The sequence below is a fragment of the Lissotriton helveticus genome, chromosome 8, assembly GCF_964261635.1.
Source record: "Lissotriton helveticus chromosome 8, aLisHel1.1, whole genome shotgun sequence".
NCBI lineage: Eukaryota > Metazoa > Chordata > Amphibia > Caudata > Salamandridae > Lissotriton > Lissotriton helveticus.
In genome coordinates, this window is record NC_136069.1 from 1,139,993,141 (window position 1) to 1,140,013,075 (window position 19,935).

A 19,935-nucleotide genomic window follows, 5' to 3' on the forward strand; every position below is an offset into this window, starting at 1 on the left:
TCACTACTCTACTCACTACTCTACTCACTACTCTACTCACTACTCTACTCACTACTCACTACTCTACTCACTACTTTACTCACCTCACTACTCTACTCACTACTCTACTCACTACTCACTACTCTACTCACTACTCTGCACTCACTACTCACTACTCTACTCACTACTCTACTCACTACTCACTTCTCTACTCACTTCTCTACTCACTTCTCTACTCACTTCTCTACTCACTACTCTGCACTCACTACTCTACTCACTACTCACTTCTCTACTCACTACTCTGCACTCACTATTCTACTCACCTCACTACTCTACTCACTACTCTACTCACTACTCTACTCACTACTCTACTCACTACTCTACTCACTACTCTACTCACTACTCTACTCACTACTCACTACTCTGCACTCACTACTCACTACTCTACTCACTACTCTACTCACTACTCTACTCACTACTCTACTCACTACTCTACTCACTACTCTACTCACTACTCTACTCACTACTCTACTCACTACTCTACTCACTACTCACTACTCACTACTCTACTCACTACTCTACTCACTACTCTACTCACTACTCTACTCACTACTCTACTCACTACTCTACTCACTACTCTACTCACTACTCACTACTCTGCACTCACTACTTTACTCACTACTCTACTCACTACTCACTACTCTACTCACTACTCTGCACTCACTACTCACTACTCTACTCACTACTCACTACTCTACTCACTACTCACTACTCTACTCACTACTCTACTCACTACTCTACTCACTACTCACTACTCTGCCCCCACTACTCTACTCACTACTCACTACTCTGCCCTCACTACTCTGCACTCTGCCCTCACTACTCTGCACTCTGCCCTCACTACTCTGCACTCTGCCCTCACTACTCTGCACTCTGCCCTCACTACTCTGCACTCTGCCCTCCCTACTCTGCCCTCCCTACTCTGCCCTCCCTACTCTGCCCTCCCTACTCTGCCCTCCCTACTCTGCCCTCCCTACTCTGCCCTCCCTACTCTGCCCTCACTACTCTGCCCTCACTACTCTGCCCTCACTACTCTGCCCTCACTACTCTGCCCTCTGCCCTCCCTACTCTGCCCTCCCTACTCTGCCCTCCCTACTCTGCCCTCCCTACTCTGCCCTCCCTACTCTGCCCTCCCTACTCTGCCCTCCCTACTCTGCCCTCCCTACTCTGCCCTCACTACTCTGCCCTCACTACTCTGCCCTCACTACTCTGCCCTCACTACTCTACACTCTGCCCTCACTACTCTGCCCTCACTACTGTGTGTGTGTGAAATACGTACGTAAAAATCAACTCAAGGTGATGGCAAATAAAACACGCCACAATCTACATAGGTGTTTTTGTTTATTGCGAAAATCTCTGTTAAACTCTAACATATTGAAGGGAGGAGAAAACAGCTACGGAAATCGCTCCTCGCAGAGAAGAGGCAAATGTTCGTGCAACAACAGAAATATCTTTTCAGAAATCTTGAAAGACTGCGCACTTTTATTTTAGAAGACACGCGGATTGGCGAGGCAAGGGTGCTTGTATGCGAGGTATCTTAAAAAATACTGTGACTGCCCTTGAAGCTACAGGAAACTTCTTTCCATTATCTCCGCCGTGAACGTGGCACTCTGACAGCTCCTAATTAAAATGAATGGACTGCCGTGCGCGAAAGGTAAATGTTAAACGCGCGCATGATACATGCAATGCAATGGTGAACGCGCTCGCACCATCTGGATTGCATTACACGGGCACTCTGACAGCTCCTAATTAAGATTAATAAGTCTGTCGTGCGCGAAACCGCCGACAATATGCCATGCAACTGAAATCAATGACGGACGAAAAGTAAATATACCCTATCACGTCAAGGCTACTAAATAGACAGCACAGCGAAGACGAATCACTAGGCAGATGCCAGAAAAAACGCGGCGCGCACTAAAGAATGTGCCAGCCGGACCCCTTTCTGAATTCTTTTTTTTTTTTAACGCATAAGAGCTCGGAAGCTCCGCCCCCCACTTCGTGGTGGCGTAGGCCCGAGCCCTAAAAAGATACCGAAACTGCTAAGTCTATGGGCGCACTTCAGTTTCAACAACGTAGAGGTTCCTTTCGTCGCTCCTCCTACAGAGGCCCTGCAAGAGGCAACACATCACAAACTTCCTCTACATAAAAAAAGCACCACCCAAAGTTCCTTTAATAAAGGCTCCAACAGAGGAGGTTATAGGGGCAACAATAACAAGGGCAGGGGACGTGGCGGCAATAACACCAGAGCCTCCACTGCTGCAAAACAGTGACTTAATCACACTCCCTCCAGACCATCCAACACCAGTCGGAGGCAGAATCAAACAATTCCTACCTGTCTGGAACTCCATTACCACAGACAGGTGGGTGAGACAAATTATCCAGTATGGTGATTGCCTGGAACTCACTTCTACTCCTCCCAACATACCACCCAAACACCATCCTATGTCCAAAGAACACATCACACTGTTACAACAAGAGGTCGCGTCCATGTTACAAAAGGGAGCAATAGAACCAGTCCCTTTTCAACACCAGGGAACAGGGGTATACTCTCTATACTTCCTAATTCCCAAAAAAGATGGATCCCTCAGACCCATACTAGACCTCAGACCGCTAAATCAATACATACTTTCAGAGCATTTCCATATGATTACTCTACAACAAGTACTCCCGTTACTCCAGCAAGGCGACTTCCTTGCTACATTAGACCTCAAAGATGCATATTTTCACATACCTCTACTTCCTGCTCACAGGAAATACCTCAGGTTCACAATAGAAGGTCAACATTATCAATTCAAAGTTCTCCCCTTCGGGGTGACTACAGCCCCATGGGTTTTTACAAAATGTCTAGAGGTAGTAGCAGCACACCTCAGAAGGCAACATATCCACGTGTTTCCATACCTCGACGATTGGCTCATAAAGGCCAACTTGTACGCGCAGTGTGCAAGCCATACGCCTCAGACACTCCAGCTGCTGCACAGTCTGGGTTTTTCCATAAATTACCCAAAATCACATCTACAGCCCTCCCACATACAGCAATATCTGGGAACTACAATAGATACCTCAGTAGCAAAGGCATATCCAAATCCAGCCAGGATAGCCAACATGCAGACTCCCATTCAAAAGTTTCAGCCACAACACTCTTTGCCAGCTCGAGTATTCATGCAGCTCATAGGCATGATGGCCTCCTGCATATTCATTGTCCCTCATTCACGACTTCAAATGCGTCCATTGCAAGAATGCCTAGCACGGCAGTGGAACCAAGCTCAAGGACAACTAAAAGACCTAGTGTCGGTAGACAGTTGCGCTTACAACTCTCTGCAGTGGTGGAACCCACAAAACCTTTCCAAGGGGCGACTGTTCCAAGAGCCGGTTCCACAAGTAGTACTAACAGCGGACGCATCACTGACAGGTTGGGGAGCCCACTTACTTCAATACACAGTCCAAGGGCTCTGGACAACCAAACAAAAGACACTGCATATCAACCACTTGGAGTTGCTAGCAATATTTCTTGCACTGAAAGCATTCCAGGAATACTTGTACAACAAGGCTGTGTTGATCTGAACGGACAACATGACAGCCATGTATTACATCCAGAAACAAGGAGGGACACACTCTCCACAGATGTCTCACCTAGCACAGAGCATATGGAGTTGGGCAATTCCCAAAAACATTTTTCTCCTAGCAGAACACCTGCCAGGGAAAGACAATCAAATAGCAGATCTGTTAAGCAGACACAGCCAACAGCTGCACAAATGGGAGATTCACCCTCAAGTTCTCCAACCATTCTTCCAAGAATGGGGGCATCCAGAGATAGATCTGTTTGCCACAAACAAAAACTCAAAATGCCAGTACTTTGCCGCCATGTTCCCACATCCGTTGTCACAGGGCAATGCGATATGGATGAACTGGTCAGGCAGATTTGCGTACGCTTTTCCACCAGCCCCACTAATTCCGCTGGTGGCACCCAAACTACGCCAGCAGTCACTCACAATGATCCTGGTTGCTCCCACATGGGCAAGACAGCCATGGTACACGGCGTTCCTAGAACTTTCAGTAGTTCCCTGCCAAAGACTGCGCCTCTCGCCCCATCTTTTAACTCAGAACCATGGAGAAATCCGGCACCCAGATCCCAATCAGATGGACCTGGCGATCTGGCTCCTTAAGTCTTAGAGTTTGGATACCTTAACTTGCCTCCTGATTGCATGAACATTATCAAGGAGGCAAGACGGCCAACTACTAGAGCATGCTATGCAGCTAAATGGAAAAGATTTGTAATTTATTGCAATAATAACCAAATCAATCCATTAGATGCTTCCATCCAAAACATTATCTGTTACCTCTTGCATCTCCAAAGATGCAATCTAGCATATCTCCAGAACAGACAACACCTGTCCCTATTTAGAGTACCCCGAATCAAAGTTTTTATGGAAGGTCTTAAAAGGATAATCCCTCCAAAGCGGCCACCTTCAGCAGTCTAGAACCTACATATAGTACTTACCAGTCTTATGGGACCTCCTTTTGAACCACTCCGTTCATGTGAATTACAATTTCTAACATGGAAGGTGGCATTTTTGATTGCCATTACCTCCCTTAGGCGAGTAAGTGAGCTACAGGCATTAACCATTCAAGAACATTTCATGCAAATACATGCAAATAAGGTAGTACTACGGACTAACCCTAAGTTCATGCCAAAAGTCATATCCACTTTCCATATCAATCAATCCATAGAATTGCCAGTTTTCTTCCAATACCCACAGTCAGTGGCTGAAAGAGCCCTACACACACTAGATGTAAGGAGAGCTCTGCTATATTATGTTGACAGGACTAAATCATTTAGGAAAACAAAGCAACTGTTTGTTGCTTTTTCCCCACAACATAAAGGTAATCCCATCTCAAAATCAGGAATAGCCAGATGGATAGTTAAATGCATTCAAATATGCTATCAAAAAGCTAAACGCACTCTAACAGTTCCCCCAAAAGCACACACTACACGTAAAATGGGGGCATCCATGGCTTTCCTAGGGAATATTCCTCTTGAAGACATATTTAGGGTAGCTACATGGTCTACCATACACACTTTAACTAAACACTATTGTGTAGACGTGCAAACAAAGCAGCAAGCTGCTGTAGGCCAGGCTGTCCTTAAAACTCTTTTTCAAACTGCTGCAGCTGGTACAGGTGACCACCGCTAGAGGAGATACTGCTATACAGTCTATGCTAAGTTATGAATTCAGCAGCCCACATGCCTCGAACGGAAAATTCTACTTACCAGTATGCATCTGTTCTTGGCATGTAGGGCTGCTGACATTCAGCAACCAATCAGACACCCAACAGTCTTTAACATAGTCCTGCATTTGTGTCCCCACATCCTCTATAGTTGCACGAGTCATGCCGTTGCTCTTGGATCATGTGTCTTGTTTGCCAGAGTCAGTTCCTAGGTAAAAAGAGAGCAATTAACAAGAGGCCTCAAATAGAATAAAGCCTGCATAGGAAACAACAAATCATAAAACGAACCATCAACTCACATTGGCAGACATGTAACGTACATCTCAATGAGCATAATAACTTAATTCATACTCGTCACGAGGAGGGTTAACTGGATCAGAATCCACTGGGTGGGATAATCCTCACCTTCGTGTCCTTAATAGAATTGAAGCTTACCGTTACGATAGCTAGGACACTTTTCATTCTATGTCAGGACCAGAGGCGAAGATTATGGTAGCTCAAAGCTTGCTCACCACCAGACGTGCTATATCCAACACAAGCTTGAAGTAAAACCTCTTAGAGGTAGAGTCCGAAGACCAATCTGCCACATTCATGATATCTTCCAGACGAGCACCCAAACTGAAAGACTTTGAAGCCAATGCCCCATGAACGGAATGGACTTCGAAGAGCATCAAATAAATGCCAGCTTTCCTCATCACCCACATCACCTGAGCTGTGGTGGGAGATAACACCATCTTAGACCTTCCTGTGCATGATCACCACCGGTAGAATCTTTTTTCCACCGTTTGGTCTTGAAGCAGTTTGAAGGAGCTCAAAAGAATGTAAGATTGCGTCAAAGTATTCATCAAGGAAAGAGCTACAGAAAGCAAAAGAAAGTTGTAGACAATCAAGAAAAAGTCATGGTTGATCAAAAATCATTGTCTGAACCAAAATTTGCATCGAGGGACCCACTAACGCTCGACCATATAGTTGGAGAACGTTCACTCAGGTTTCCAGGGCATTTGGGGAACAGTGAGAATATGCCCTTTAGTTTAGTCCCCAGTGTCATCACAAGTTTTCACAGATCGACATAAGATGTGCAGCTAGTGCTTGCCTAAAGAGAACAGTGCTGAGGGTTGGGAGGCCTGCTCCGAAAATCTTTAGAATCTATGCGATGATGCAGTCTCAGCAAAAACATATCTCAAGGTCATCATTCTATCCAGCAAGGAAAAGGACGAAAACCCAGAGCAGACCGAGAGGTGAAGAAGGGGATTTTGCACTTATAAGATTGAGTGTGGCGAGGGAAGCGGAGAAAGAGGCAGGTTATAAAACAGTCCCCCCCCCCCCTCCCCAATGGGACGAAACCCCTCATCCCAAATGTCAAAATATTCTACAATTGAAGGGTGGTTAAAGGAACAAGCATTGGCATAGCCAATAGGTCTCGCCTTTGGGACCTTATAAGTGTTTAGCCATGCAACAGTTGATGCTGTTGTACCAATGATATTGTGCTGCATAACGAAATACTTATAAGGTCCAAAATGAGAGACCTACTAGCTATGCCAATGCTTGTTTACGTTTTGGCATGCAGTCTCTCTCCTTCACTCCCCCCCCTATTGTGTGTGGTGTCCTCACTGCCCCCCCTCCGCCGTTGTCTCATCCAAGACCCCTCCTCCCGCTCTCCGATGTGTTTTCCACACCCTCACCCCTCATGTTGTTTCACCCCTTAAATGCCGACCAGAGCATAGTGCTTTTTTTGGGGTGGGGATTTTTTGTTTTTAGTACATAACAACTTTGTTCCTTGGTTTTAATGCAGCCAAGGTCTGTGCTGCAGCCTATAAAGTGACCTTTAGTCGGCTGCTGCTCGGCAACACAAAACTGCCTTTATGCTCTGTGGGAAAATAAACCTTGTGGAAATTAGTGCATGAAGTGCTACAGACTTAAAAGGCTGTCCAACTAGGGGCAGTGCAGATCCATACCGGACTTTGTTTTCAGTAGATTTATATAACTCAAACTTGGCAAAGCAGCAATAGGGCAGATAACTTGGGACTTTTCCATGAAAGGCAGGCGGTTACACATTTGTAAGGCATCGGGAGGGAGTATGTGATTTCATAATCACAGGGTGTTCAGTTGAGCCGACGCCGAGACTCTAACCTGCTTCCCAGGTTCCAGACCGGCAGCTTTGGCCGTTTCATCTCCTCAGTGACGGCGCACGTCTCACTTTGCTTCGGACACAACACGGTAAAAAAAAAAAGCCATGACTTGTACAATGCAGTTTATAATCAATTTTACAGAGCGGATGTAATGAGACTAACATTTATGAATGAAAAGCCGAGCATGAGCCACCCGGTACAATCAAACACCAGACGCTCATGTGTAGCCTTGATGAACAGGAAACGATGGCAATTCTGCGTGAGCGGAATATCCCATGAAACCTTATTGTAGTGGGGGCAAGTTCAAACAGGATAATCCTAGAGCGTAACGTCGGTCAAAGCGGAGAAATAGCAATGCAGACTTACTTTTAACTAGGATGTTTAAATTAATTTAAAAAGTGGCAGTAGCGCAAGTGAAATAGTTAGTTTTATTAAATTAAGCGGCCGCCATGATATATGCGCAGCAGCGCAAGTGAAATAGTTAGTTTTAAGACTAGAGACACTGGCAATGCACAGACAGTAAACAAGCTGATCGCAGCAAAAACACAGCAGTGGATGCCTGCTTGTGCCCCGGGGGAACGGCAGGACAGCAAAAATAAAAGCACACGCGAAGCAGCGTTTTCCTTGCTATGGCAACATGGCGTGGAACTGTCCACAGTCTCTATGGACACGTGCATGCGGTTTGCTATGGACAAATGGCGAGAGCAGCCACGTTTGCCCATGCAGACGCGTGCCCTCGGCAGAATTGATTCCAAAAGGTACAAGCATGCGCTGCTGTTGCCAGGCGAGACCTAAAAAGAGCCCCTAATGTTTAAGACCAAGGACACTAGAGAAGCAAACCCTTTGAAACCGCTTTGATGCTGAAGAGTGATCGTCAGAAGAGAAAGTTGACAACAACCCTTGATGCAGAACAGCGGGCCAATGAGGTCCAATGCAAAAGATGTTGACTCAAGGGAGAAATGATGGCCATTTTACAAAAGGACTTTGAGTCCTTGAAAAGGTTTCGAATCACATCGAAATAGCAATTTATACATAGCCCTTATGGGTGGAACTAATGGGATTATCTAAAACTTAGTTGTCATGCAATCGATTGTAGTTGTTTGGAAAACTCTTTTCTTACATTGTTTGACTAGTAGACAGAGCCATTACTGGTCATGTGGCGGGATCTGCCACATACCGGTAGCAGTCGAAGTGCTCTAATTTACTCCACCTATGCAGGTGCCAAAGAGCTACATGCTGAGACCACTTCTTGACCTGTCACAATGATGGCCAAATGCAGGATCATTAATAAAGTCCATCCCATCAGATCTTCCCACCATCTCTTCCTCCATCCTATACTGTGTTTGGAAGCCTAAACTTTATATTAAAAATCACAAAATAGATAACTCAGAGCAGTAACCATGTGTAAGTGGAAGATAATCTTAAGAAATACCATAAAGGGGCTTGTGAAGCTGCTGAAAGCTGGCAGCCTATTGAAAACGATAAACTGAGTGCCTATCTCTCAACCTTCTTAATCCATCACATAGCTAAGCACTGTACCTTATAACACTTACAACCGCACCTCGGTAGTCATCATTCACAACCTGAAACCACTTTCCACATAGGATCACAACAAAGGCCACACTTTTCCAACCACATGCCCCACATCGTGCAGTATGCTACACGTGTAGGCAAGTGCTTTAGCCCTTCATATGGTGGTAGTAAGCACTATATAAATGTTACTATGCAATACAATGCCTTTACTAGCCAAGTTAACATTAACTGAACTGAATCTAAAGTAAATGTATTAAGAACTTGACTGAAACTCTCAACTAATTTCCTACCCAAACCATCCCTTGAGTTGTGCACTCCCCCAGAGTTAGTATTTTGAATATAAGTATCTGCAGCAACAATATCAATATTTAACAAAACTGGCAAATTGAATGGGTTCAATCTTTTAGTGCAATACATTTCTCTCTGAAGGCAAACAAAAATGTGCCTGAAGTTGTTTTTTTAATCATCTGACGTTTTGAGTGACAGTTCAGGTCCTAATTTAATGGAATGTCCTTTAAAGTGTTCATGAAAATTGGTATGATCAAGCATACGAGTTTGTAAAGAATGGCAAGTTTGGGAACAATGATTATAGATCAGCAACATGTTTGTACCTTTGTGGTTAATACATGCCAGGAGTATTTTAATGAATTTGTTTTCATGTGCAACTATCAGGTGATGAAAATGATGGTGACAAAAAGAAAAAAGATAAGAAGAAAAAGAAACTGGAAAAGGGAGAAAAAGAAGACAAAGAAAAGAAAAAAGGACCCAGTAAAGCCACTGTGAAAGCTATGCAGGAAGCACTTGCCAAACTTAAAGAGGAAGAGGAACGAGCAAAGAGAGAAGAAGAAGAGCGCCTTAAACGACAAGAGGAGCAAGAAGCCAAGCGCCTGGAGGAGGTACTGTCCGTCTTTTTACTAACAATTCATTTAGAAATCGATTTTCCCACACAATTTTATTTTTTTGTACTGATCATTTATTGTAAAGCTTGAAAAGACTGCCTTTTCTGAAAACGGTAAAATAAATAACAATAGAGCAGATAATAAATGACTGAACATTCATGTACTAAATGAGAGAAAACTATAATACTGTATCTATTAGTATCACTGAATAATGTCATCAGTGAAGTTGTATAGGCTATTACTAGTTATTTTAAATATTGTCTTAAATAGCAGAAACCTAGACAGCTGAGCACTCTACCTAGTTGAGCGAGAAGAAAGAGGTACTGAATGGGCATATTTACTTTTAGTTGTGTCCCGGACGTTTGAAGGAGGTCGACATTATTTATTTAGGAGTACATTAATCAGTTACTCCCTCGTTAAGTAGGAACATGAAGAAAACATTTGAAGAATTGCATTTATAGATCAGAGGAAGAGTTTATTGTAAATAAACCAAACTATTCATAGCAGCCGTCTTTATTCTGGATTTGAATTCAATAAGATGCCCGTTTTCATTTTCTTGTGCATTTATGTAAAATAGTAGTGAAGGCTCTGGAAATCATCAGAATGTTAGTAAAGCTGTAGAGCGAGGTAAAAAGGAGACTACAAACCAAGCTTTGCCGAAGAGGTCAATTTTCCCATTTGTGGACTTTTCTGCGGTCTACTATTAGGCTGGGAGGGAAAGGTTGTGTGTTCAAAAGAGAGCTATCTTCAATGTGCTGCATTACAGCCTCAAGGCTTTTGTATCTATGGAGTAGTGTGAGATTGTACTGATATGCTTACTTTTGATATCTAGTCAGGTAGTCACTTTAAAAGGTACTGTTGCAGGGATTCTGCTCAGACACAGAACTGTCCCAGAGACACAGGACCTCCGTGAATTAGGGTGTGCCAACAACTCACCTTAGTACCCAAATTCCCCTACCAGACTAGCATCAGTGTCTCATTAGCTCTTCGTCCTATTGCAAAGTAACCAAAGAGTAGACAACCTAGAACATGCGACTTAGGATACCTCAGGTAAAGTGGGAAACATGAGCACTCTTTCGTTATACTCTCATACCAGTCCAGAACAGGGAGTAAAGGGAGACACATGCAAATTTAAAATATTTATTTTAACGCCTTGATCTCAGGTGCAGCAGCTTAGCTAATACAAGCAGACATATGATAAGAAATAAGATTGTCAGCATAGTTACTATTTCATAAAATACAAAGGGAGAAAGCATGTTATAATACTAAATGGAAACCGGTTAAATATATACCCTCCCTTGCTAGTAGGTTATTTTATAACTAAAGAACGTCTTAGGCTTGCATAGGCGATCCCATACCTCAAAGATTAGCAGGAGTGAATCACATAGTTCTGCACAAGCTCTCAGCATACAAATGTTCTCCAAGTGTGTTCAATCATGCCTACACAGTGCATTGTTATAGGCGCCAGTATCTGAGTTGGCCACAGCTGCATATATGTTATGGCTAGAACGTGCGCTGATCAGTTCGAACAACAGTACAGTGTTGATATAACCTTGAAGGCCTCGGCACTCACTGTTCAGAGTAAGCTTACGAAGCAAGTCTAGCAATGTAGAAAAACAAGTTATTCTCATGTGAAGCAAAACACTCAGCCTAACACTAAACAATAACTAACATGTGTGACGTGTGCAAAAGATAACAAAAGGTAAAATGGCGTTTAAACTTCTAATAAGCTCATGCTAACTTAACACTGTATGAATGCAAGGCTCAGCCCCACTACAGTACTATAAATAATTGTCATACATGTCCTAGAAGACTTGGCAGGACGTTTTAAATGTCTCTTTGTTTGAAAGCCAGCTGCTGACAATACAGCAAAGCTGCTGTAGTTTGTTATTCAGGCCGAGAACTAGTCCGACAGCAAAATGTTGCCCTTTTTGAAGTCTACTCATAGTTTTTATAGGGGCATTGTACTGTATGATACATTCATCAATGTATTTGAGGCTACAGCAGTTTTTAGGGTAATTCAGATGTGATTGTCAAGTTGTTGAAAATGGTCCCTGAAATTTCTGGTTCAGTGTTGTGGTTTTGGGGTGTGCGACGAGGGTGTACAGGGCCAGGCCTCAGGAGCACGATGTCTGTTTTATCACTAAGCATGCATATCCATTTTTATGTCACTCAGTATTAAATGTGTATGAGGCAACCAATGACAAGGCACTGTTTTTTCTGATCTTTCGGATTCCTTATATTCTTGTTAGGAGTGGACCCTCAATATTAAGACAAGGTTCTAGGCGGCAGAAATGTATACTGAAAATCTCTGGGTAACTATTTCTGACAAAGAAAAGGCTGGTGCAAGACCTCATTCAGAAAAATTAGACATCTCTCTGTTTATCCCCCATTGCAGAGACTAAAATAAAGGTTAGCTTGAAGTCTCTTAAGAAATAAAGACCAATTTCAGGACTGCCTTCCCCATAGTTTGACATCAGAGTCCAGAACATATTAGTCATGAAATTGAACACAATCTTGTCGTCTTTCTGAGATCCAGAAATCTGCAGGGAGTTTCCCTCTTTGTATGTTTTCCCTCAAAGACTGGTAACACTCCCAAAACTATTGCTCAGTTTTCTTAAGCAGCGTTGAGGTATAGTCTCTCCCCTGGAGCTAAGCTTCCCGATTTAAAAAATGTGTTATGTTTCTAGTTGAACCAAAGCAGACCGTAGTTGCCAGCAAATTTGCCTTGTCTTATATAATGCTATTTACTGAACGCTGAATACTCTGGTAAAGTCTGTGCCATGGCCTTAAATACAGAAAAAGCCAATTTATTGGTTTGGATGGGTTTTCTTATCGACGCCCTATGTGAGATCTCCCACTGAGCGGTCTATGGTCTGTCTTTTTAAGCATATAATTTGCTACAAAAAAGCTTTTGTCACTAGGCATACGTTTCATATTTAATACTCCAAAGGGACACCCCCACTAATGCTCCCCACAATTGCCCCCTGCTCATGATTTTCCTACAATTTCAAGTGTTTTTACTAGACCTGAATGCATACTATTTGTGGATTAGAAGGATTTCCCTTAAAGTGAGACTTGTGCCACTCCAGCGTTGGCTTTAGAATTGCAGATACCTTCAATAGTCCATCTCAGTGTATGCCTCAATGCATCTCTTTGATAACCATTAATCTGAATGTCCCATCTTCACCACAGCCTTGCTCAACAGTAGAAAGCCATTGAAGTATAAAAGATAAGTCTGCATGATGAAATCCTTTTGGTTCAGCACAAGCCTATAAAAATCTTAAACTGTAAACCAGAGACTTACGTTGTCGAATTGTATCATCTCTGCCGTTGCACAACTCAACAGTTAGGAAAATATACAATCTTTCTGAATTGCAACACAATTCACTCTCGATAATGAGACGTTCAGGAATTATCTGGCACTAAACATGATGAGTAACAGGTTCTCTTAATCTCACTCCAATAATGAAATCAAAAAAGAGATGCACAAAATTCCTCAGTTGTAAAACTCTGACACAAAAAACAAAGTCTACATCTTACAGCACTGTAACTTGTGGTTGAAGCCCATTTCACAAGTTCCAAAGGCTGGGTCTGTTCATTAAAGATAGAATTCTCATATTTACGTTGGAAGAAGATGGCTTTAAGAATTGCTAAAACTGCCTCAACTACACATCCAGCATTATTTATGAGCCACACAAATATTTTGGGCCCCATAAAAGTTGCCAGAAATGAGTATGCAGATTGTTGGAGGTATTTTATGATTGAATCGTTGGGGACAAAATTGAAAAATCTAAGCTGAACATTCTGCCTGGTCCTTTGTTGACCCTCCAGGAATGGTGCAATTTCTTTTCGTCCTGAATCCACTTTCCTATCAGATGACATTGTTTTAGTAAGTCATTGTACACCTTACAAAGATGTTAGTGGCTTCCAAGAAACTAGTCCATCAAACACAATAACGGTGGTGGAATGCTCATTTCCTCATTCACAGACTGATATGACCTTCTCAGAAAATGCATATCCATTTTATCTTTTGTTTCGTTCTCACCCATGGATCATGTCCACTAGCTTCTTCAAATACTTTCTTAAAAGGATCATTACAACTGAAGTGCATAGAATTCCTTAAGATAACCCTGTTATTTCCCCTCATTCTGACCTAAGTGCTTGCCCCCAGACATCAGGAAAATAAGTATGACTTCTAGGTAGTATTGTTTTATTATGGACATAGGTTACAACCTTCAGCATCGTAGAAGTATTGCGTTGTTTTTTAAAGGTCCCTTGCCCGTCCACTATTGTGAACAGGGTTTTGAGAAATGAATATATACACATAAGGGGATCTGAAGAGGTTTAATGGACCAGCGAGGGCACACTCCTCAATTGAAGACTCAATAACACACCCAAAGCCATTGGGTCCGACGTAAAAAAGTGAAAGTAAAGGAGTGAGAATAACTAGTCTAGTGGGGGTTTCCTTTTTAAGGACGGTTTCCCTCAAACACCAGAGGTGTCATGCTTCGTCATGGCGAATCCTCCTCGCATCATGAAGCCTGGTCATGATGCGGGCTGCGACACTGCACGTCTCCCATCACACACGCTGCTCACATTGGGTTTTAGGAATATCCTTCATACTTGAAAACATCCCTGAGCCCCTCCCACATAGGGAGGGCTCTGTAGTCCGCATCATGACCAGGCTTCATGATGCGAGGACGATTCTCCATAATGAAGCATTACACCTCTGGTGAGTGAGGGAAACCGTCCTTAAAAGGGAAGCCCCCCACTAGACTAGTTGTTCCCACTCCTTTACTTTCACATCATTACATAGGACCCGAGGGCTCTGTGTGTGTTTTTGAGAAAGCAAGCCTGTTTTCTGTTGCTGTGATGCATCACTACTGATTCCTGGATCTTGCCTTTTTCAGTCCTTGTTTATTTCTATCTTTGATATACTGCACTTCAAAAAGTAGTTGTGGATGGGTATAGATCCTACATAGAACATACAATGTCTTACGGATACTTATACATGAAAATTCTTCACCTCCTGGATCTTCCCAGGGTCTAGACTGAATGCAGAAAGTTGAAACTGCTCTCCTGTGGTAGCCAGTGGCACCTTGACTCTTGTTGGACTCCAGCTCTTACCCCCATTTGTGACCTCCAGGAGCTATACAAGGCACCGCCTGGCATGCTAATGCTATTTTTTTGTGTGCCACCTGATGCAGATGTAGACTGCACTCCTGGAATTTATCTTCCTTTAACTCTGCTCCTGCCCAGAGGCCCAGTACTATTGCCTGTCTCACATTTGTCTTGTGCCCAGTGCTGCAGCATGCTTTTCTGACTAAGGTGGAAGTGACCATGCTTAACAGGCAGCGATTAGACAGATTTTGATGGTGATGTTCTGCCCTCCTTCGCCAGTCTTGGTCTGCCTCTGGGACAAAAAGTGCCTTTGGGTCTTCTAACCTCTTTCAAGCCTGTGACTTCTACTTTGGCTTTAATCAGCCTGCTTCCTTGTCAACGTCTTTCGACCTGAATGGTACTGGTTTGTTGCCTGGGCAGTCAATTTAAATTTGTTTATGGGGACATTGGTGCTGGGGATCGCATTACCCTCATGTTTTGCCTGCTACTCAGTGCTGGGAGACTTCTCTGACTGCCATTTGGAAAGGTGTGTGTGGGTGATGAGCCACTACCAGATGTGCTGCATGGATTCCAGTCTAGGACTCTTCGTGTTCTTTGGCTTCCAGTACCAGCTTTGAGGTGTTGCCCATCATGCTGTTGTGTTCTGGCACTGCTGTTGTAGTGGAGTCTGTTTATGCATCTGCCTCTGTAAAATGATTCTACTTGGATTTTCATTATTCCAGATGTTTGTTCTCTGTGTCCGCTTGGTCTTCAAACTTCCGAGCAAATTAGATACTCTCCCTCAATTTCAATTTTTTCCACTGCAGTTGTGCCCACCTCTCAAATATGTTATTGATCTGGCTCTTTTAAATTCCCTATGCGTTCTGGTGTTAGATGGTGCGCCGTCCATTCTGCTACCTTTGTTTTAGAGACTTCTACCCTTTAAGTCCTGTTTGTCCATTGACCAACTCAATTGCAACTCAATTCCCTAGGCAATCTATGGGAAGAATGCTCTTTTTGGTTAGCAGGACCTGATATCCCGCATGGTGTAATCAGTCTCTCCCTGATCTTCTTATTTTTCTTGCATCACTTTTTCATCTCAAAAGCCACTGCCCCCATCTGGTTTATTGCATTCGTCTCACAGCCATGGAGGAATATTGGTACTTTTTGAAAAGAAATCATTTAGGAAAAAGACTGTAAATCCTGTGGTACTAGAGGCTTTGTTATTATGTTATTATTGATCTTCAGATCTCATCTTATCGAATCAATTGCCCCTGCCAAAGCATGAAGAACCAAAACAAAAAGTTAGCTTGCAGTCTTAGTCCCATACTCAGCCATCCATTATCAGAAAAATTTAAAGGAGCGAGAAAGACAAATCTATTTCTTAGGATTGTTTTACTGCTGCACTCAAATCTGCCCTTGGTGTCTGGTCCGATGTATGCTAATGCACTTTCCTCAGAAGAGCCTCCTAATGTAGCTGAAGATTTCATTTTTAGGTTGAAATCTTTTTATTGATTTGAAAAATGAAACAAGATGCATCAAGCAATGAAGCCCAGATCGTGGTCCAAAAGCTACACAGGACCTATGTGATAGGTTAGCGACTTTCTTTGAGGAGAAAATTAATAAAATTATTGGTGGTCTGGAAATGGACAAGACCGATAAAATAGAACGCCAAATCAGAGTGGCTGAGATGCCATCACTGGCTCAGATGGAGTAGTGGGTAGGCAAGAATAAGTCAGTTACTCTAGACTACTTTGAGGTACCTATAGAGGAGAATTTCAATAGACTAGCTATGAGTGTCTCATCAGGATCCCAAATGGATCCCCTACTACACAGGGTGTGGAAGGAATTCAAGGAAGAACTCCTTCCGCAACTTCAACAGATCTGCTGCCAATTTCTGAGTGGCGGGGTAGTACATGCATGTTGGAAACGGGCAGTAGTGACACTGCTCCCGAAGAAAGCTACACTTGACTCTGTGTGCCCAAAAAACTACAGACCCATCTCTCTTCTACACTATTCTGTGAAAATCTTAGAGCGTTTGGTCAGCAAGTCTTTCGCAATTTCTAGAAACTAACCACATTTTAGTAGATGTGCAGTTTGGCTTTCTTCCAGGTCATGGTACAGAGACTGCCTTACTGACGGTCTTGGACGAATTTAGAATGCAAGCAGACAGAGGACAATCCGTTAAACTGATCCTACTGGATATGTCTGCCTCATTTGATATGGTCAGCCATAAAATCCTTATGAAGAGGCTCATGAAAATTGAGGTAGAGGGCATGGCATTGAAATTGTTTCAGTCATACCTGTCGGATAGACAACAGGCAGTGGCTTTACCTCCCTTTCTATCTAAATCTGGTAACATCCAGTATGGAGTTCCCCAAGGATCAGCAATTAGTCCGATACTGTTCAATATTTATATGAGTCCATTGATTTCAATGATTAAATCATACAAAGTTAATCTGGTGAACTATGCGAACGATACACAACTCATCATGTCATTGGAGGGGAGTCAATCAATATCACTTGACAGTTTTCACAAGTGTATGCAAAAAACTGCAAGATGGCTCAAAGATAACTCCCTGCAGTTTAATGTTGATAAAATAGAGATTCGGTTCTGTATGGCAAAGAAAGTGCCTCTCCCGCTCCCGGACAACTTTGGGCCTATCCCTACAGATAAGCCATCAACACCCTCTGAGGCAGTGCGCAATCTAGGGATAGTATTGATGACATTCTAGAAACCCAAGTGAATAAAACTGTTGGGACCTGCTTTTCCCTTATCAGAGCACTACGGAAAATACTTCCAATGCTACCGATTCAGCCAGAGCACTTTTAGTGAGAAGTATCATTTTGAGCCGGTTGGATTATTGCAATGCTTTGCTACTAGGGACCCCAAACTTGTTGATTAAGAAACTTCAGAGAATCCTGACAATAGCTGCAAAGCTAGCTTTAAAGTGATCACCCAGATCATCAGCTTCTCTGTCCCTCAAAGAGCTTCACTGGCTCCCAATGACACAGAGGATACAGTTCAAATTGTTCTGCATTGTATTTAAGGCTATGCCTGGACTTGGGCCCATGCCACTGCAGAGCAAATTTGAATGGTATGTTCCGACCAGAAGCCTTCGTTCCTCATCAGCCAACTTGGTAAGCATGCCCAGGTTCAGAACAACAAGGTTTGGAGGAAGAGCATTCAGCTCTGCAGCTGCACGGCTCTGGAATGAACTTCAGTCTAATCTTAGACAGACAGACAGAAGATCTCTTACAGTTTAGGAAAAGGCTTAAAACATGGATCTGTCCAAAGGTGTAACTCAGACCAGACATCAATCCCTAGTAATTGATATCTTCCTGGTAACATGTGCGGATAGTAGAACTAACGTAATTCAGCGCCAGGATACCCGTGGGGTGATAGTGCGCCTTTATGAGTCTGATTAACATAACATTGTAGTGCTACGCAGAGCATCAGAGATAAATCAAGACAAACACCTTCGCCCCCCCACCTCCCCCAACCCATCCCTCCCCCTCCCACCCGCCTCCCCCCACACCAACTGCTGCAACAGAAAAAGGGGATGTCAAACCTGGTGCAGAGCTAATCTGCGTGGCAGCGGCTAGCAGGTCAGGTCTTGTATTACCGCTGGGAGGCGCAGTAGCCGCAGGTACCTGGGGCAGTAGAGCTTGTGGTACTCCGAGCATAGCAATGCAAGACAGGGACTCCACCGATCGGCGAAACAGGCCCCATCTACCTGGAGCGAGAAGGAAATGCGCTCCAGGCCAAGCACATACCACGGTCGGAGCCATCGATGCACCGTAGGAGTTCTGAGCTTGCCCCAGTGAAACAGTATGTTCTGTAGTGCTGCCCACAGACCATTTCCCATCTGCTTGCCTTTACAGGACTTGAGGGGAAATGTGAACCTATTAGTTACGCCCAAGATGACATATTTAGGAAAGAGTAGGAGCGTGGTGTCAAAGTGGTGGTCGATCTCAGCCAGACCCTGCGTCCAGTAAGCTGTAAGAGTAGGGCATTCCCATAGCAAATGTAGTAGTCTACTCTCAGCTTCACAACTCCTTCAGCAAGTGGAAGAGTGGCTGGGGTCACTTGGGGGGGGGGGTGTACCAGGACATCATTGTCTTAGTGGCTGTTCCTACGCTGAAAATATTATGCGCTGTGTGTCGGGCCCTATAATGGATATCTGCCCATTCTTAGGGGGTCAGTGTCCACCCTAGCTCTGTTTCCCACCTTCTTAGGCCTGCAGATCTAGCTGCGTGGTCTGGGGGGCGTAGGATGTTGTACAGTTCTGTGATAAGTCGCTTAGTGGATTGCTTAGAAAGCCGCCATTGCTCAAACTGAGTAAACTGCCTCTCCGCTCCCTGGCGAACCTGGGGCTGCATAATCCAATGCTGAATCTGCAGATAATGGTACTGCTTGGTTTCGGGCATTGCGAAATCGGATCAAATATCCTCAAAGGACAGGGAGCCCTCCACATCGTATAAATGCCCTATAGACAGCGGCCTTCCCTGTCCCAATGACCAAATGCCACCCGATCAAGGCCTGGGGTAAAGTCCGTATTGTCAGTGATGGGTGTAAGAGGCGATGGGGAATGTGTTCAATCCATTGCGTGTGGCCGTGGCGTCCAAAGCCTTTAAGGTGACCCGCACTATGGGTGAGCCGTAGAGTCTGGGAGTCTGAAGGCTCTGCCAAGGAAGGGGACCTTCCACAACGACTGTCCTGCCAGTGTGCGCTCCATGAAGAGCCAGCGCTTCTCAGATTCTGGCTGGGTCCATTACAGCAGGGATCGTAACTGCGTCGCCTTATAATAGCGGTCGAGGTCGGGAATCCCCAGGTCCCCTCCCCATGGGGTCTAAAAAGAGTTATTTTTTTACCAGTTGCATGCAGAGGAAGGTCTGGAACCTGATTATTTTTGATCAGGGTCTTTCTTTAAAAATTGTCTTCCACTGTCCTTAGATGAACCTATTGAGTGTACTCTAATAAAGAATACTTCAGTGGTGAAATA

At 43.8% G+C, this 19,935-nt stretch overlaps 1 protein-coding gene across 2 annotated transcripts in view; it reads left to right on the plus strand.

Annotated features, from left to right (window-relative positions):
• EIF5B (eukaryotic translation initiation factor 5B) overlaps positions 1 to 19,935 on the plus strand; it is a 499,902-nt gene that overhangs the window by 92,452 nt on the left and 387,515 nt on the right. For both annotated transcript variants that reach the window (XM_078658012.1, XM_078658013.1), the window contains exon 5: positions 9,600 to 9,823. In XM_078658012.1, the coding sequence (XP_078514138.1) occupies positions 9,600 to 9,823 (224 nt within the window). The remainder of the gene's footprint in view (positions 1 to 9,599; positions 9,824 to 19,935) is intronic.